This window comes from Fukomys damarensis, unplaced genomic scaffold, assembly GCF_012274545.1.
Source record: "Fukomys damarensis isolate Sample0158 unplaced genomic scaffold, DMR_v1.0_HiC HiC_scaffold_9, whole genome shotgun sequence".
Lineage (NCBI taxonomy): Eukaryota > Metazoa > Chordata > Mammalia > Rodentia > Bathyergidae > Fukomys > Fukomys damarensis.
Genome location: NW_022900921.1, coordinates 34,697,188 through 34,699,832, shown reverse-complemented (window position 1 = coordinate 34,699,832; position 2,645 = coordinate 34,697,188). Strand labels below are relative to the sequence as shown.

Here is a 2,645-nt window from a genome sequence, read left to right as displayed (position 1 = left end):
TTTTTTTTTTTTTTTTTTTTTTTTAGCTACTGCATCAAGCACTTAAGATCTGACAATTGTGATGTGTATTCTCACTTGGTATTAGAAAATAAAAGCTTTAGTGTTTCATTTGAGTCACTGCTTGGTGGCTGATTAAGCGGGAACGGAAAGCAACTTAAGAAACATGGATTTTTGGTTAATGTAGTGTAAGATTATAGATGGATGTAGTCACATAATAACATGGATTTTTGGTTAATGTAGTGTAAGATTATAGATGGATGTAGTCACATAATTGTTATTAAATTGAAGTGATTAGCTCTGCTGAAGAGCCTCACAGTCACAGCAAACTCTAAGCCTAACAATGGGACTGACACCTCTCAGTCCTGCTACTGGGCCCCCACATGTTCTTTTTTTCTAATTCTCTCAGTTCCAGTATTCCTCTCAAACATTCAGCATACACACCTGGAAGTTTTGGATGCAAAATAAGCATAAACGCTGCGATCTGTGCGCTTTAGTTCTTTTGTTTTACTGTAAATGACATGTACCCTCTATTTCCTGGTTGCTGGACAAGCACTTTTCTCCTGACAGAGACCCTGGTGCTTTGAGAAGTCATCAGAAAGGAGCCCAGCTGGAAGCTTGGATCGTTGCGGGATTTGTCCACTTATCATGCACATAATTGTTGCCTCTTCCTCTAGATAGACAATATCTCAGTCTCCTAATTCTATAGGGAGAGACTAAAAAGAGATGAAAAGAAAAAGGGGATAAATTTTGTGAACGGAAACCTGCCATGTTTCATGGAGTGCAGCTAACTAGAAAATGCGTGGACTTGGAGAGAGTGACAGATACAAACAAGGTGACAAAGGAAGTTGATTTACATAGGCAGGGCCAGGCTGGGAGGGTTAATTAGTTAATGTTTGGCAAGCTGCACCCTGAAGACAAATTATGCAGAGGTGCCATTGTCACTCATTATTGTTATTAATTAACAGGGTAAATACTAAACAACAATAAGCCTCACTGTGTGCTTTCATTGCTGAACACCTTATGCAATGTCTATTGCAGGAGTGATTCGGGAAAGTTACCTCAAAGGACACGACCAGCTCGTTCCTGTTACCCTCTTGGCCATTGCAGTGATTCTGGCTTTTGTCATGGGCGCAGTTTTCTCCGGCATCACTGTGTACTGTGTCTGTGATCACCGGCGCAAGGACGTGGCAGTTGTGCAGCACAAGGAAAAGGAGCTCACCCACTCACGACGGGGTTCAATGAGCAGTGTTACCAAGCTCAGTGGCCTCTTTGGGGACACACAGTCCAAAGACCCGAAACCAGAGGCCATCCTCACACCACTCATGCACAATGGCAAGCTCACCACCCCCAGCAACACCGCCAAGATGCTCATTAAGGCTGACCAGCACCACATGGACCTGACGGCCTTGCCCACCCCAGAGTCCACCCCGACCCTGCAGCAGAAGCGGAAGCCCAGCCGGGGCAGCCGCGAGTGGGAGAGGAACCAGAACCTCATCAATGCCTGCACAAAGGATATGCCCCCTATGAGCTCCCCTGTGATCCCCACGGACCTTCCCCTCCGGGCCTCCCCGAGCCACATCCCCAGTGTAGTGGTCTTGCCCATCACACAGCAGGGCTACCAGCACGAGTACGTGGACCAGCCCAAAATGAGCGAGATGGCCCAAATGGCACTGGAAGACCAGGCCGCCACTCTGGAGTATAAGACCATCAAGGAGCATCTCAGCAGCAAAAGTCCCAATCACGGAGTGAACCTCGGGGAGAACCTGAACAGCCTGCCCCCCAAAGTCCCCCAGCGGGAGGCCTCGCTGGGCCCTCCGGGAGCTTCCCTGTCTCAGCATGGCCTGAGCAAGCGTCTGGAAGCGCACCACTCCTACGGGCTTGACAACAAGAGGAGCTATCCCACGAACTCGCTGACGAGGGGCCACCAGGCCACCTCTCTGAAAAGAAACAATACTAACTCCTCCAACTCCTCCCACCTCTCCAGAAACCAGAGCTTTGGCCCGGGGGACAACCCGCCCCCCGCCCCGCAGAGGGTGGACTCCATCCAGGTGCACAGTGCCCAGCCCTCTGGCCAGGCTGTGACAGTGTCGAGGCAGCCCAGCCTCAACGCCTACAACTCACTGACCAGGTCGGGGCTGAAGCGCACACCCTCGCTAAAGCCGGACGTCCCCCCTAAGCCTTCCTTTGCTCCCCTTTCCACATCCATGAAGCCCAATGACGCGTGTACATAATGCCAGGGGGAGGGCTCAGGAGTCGACCAGCAGACGAGGCGAGTCATCGCTCAGCTCAGCAAGGTTCTCCACCGACTCGGGCACCCGCCAGACCCGGATGACCGCGGCAGAGCTGAGGACACCGGGTCCTCCTCTCCGGGACACAGGGGTACTCTCAAAAATCGGGCCAGGTGGTTTGGTGGAGGTGTGCAACAGACTCACCCCTATTCTCTTCCTTCAGTCTCCCCACACCACACAGCAGGTCGGACCCATGAGAGACTTCAGTTATCATCACAAACATGAGCCAAAAGCACACACAGCCACCCCCTTCCCATCACACATGTGCACGTGCACACACACGCACAGACTCACACACACACACACACACACACACACACACACACACAGGCGAACAGCAACCACAATGTCCGTGAC

At 51.4% G+C, this 2,645-nt stretch overlaps 1 protein-coding gene across 3 annotated transcripts in view; it reads left to right on the top strand.

Moving 5' to 3' along the window:
• Sema6a (semaphorin 6A) overlaps positions 1–2,613 on the top strand; it is a 136,808-nt gene extending 134,195 nt beyond the window's left edge. For all 3 annotated transcript variants that reach the window (XM_010614152.3, XM_010614151.3, XM_010614149.3), the window contains one exon: positions 1,039–2,613. In XM_010614152.3, coding sequence (XP_010612454.1) covers positions 1,039–2,231 — 1,193 coding nt within the window. In that variant the 3' untranslated portion in view covers positions 2,232–2,613. The remainder of the gene's footprint in view (positions 1–1,038) is intronic.
• Positions 2,614–2,645: the final 32 nt, after the last annotated feature.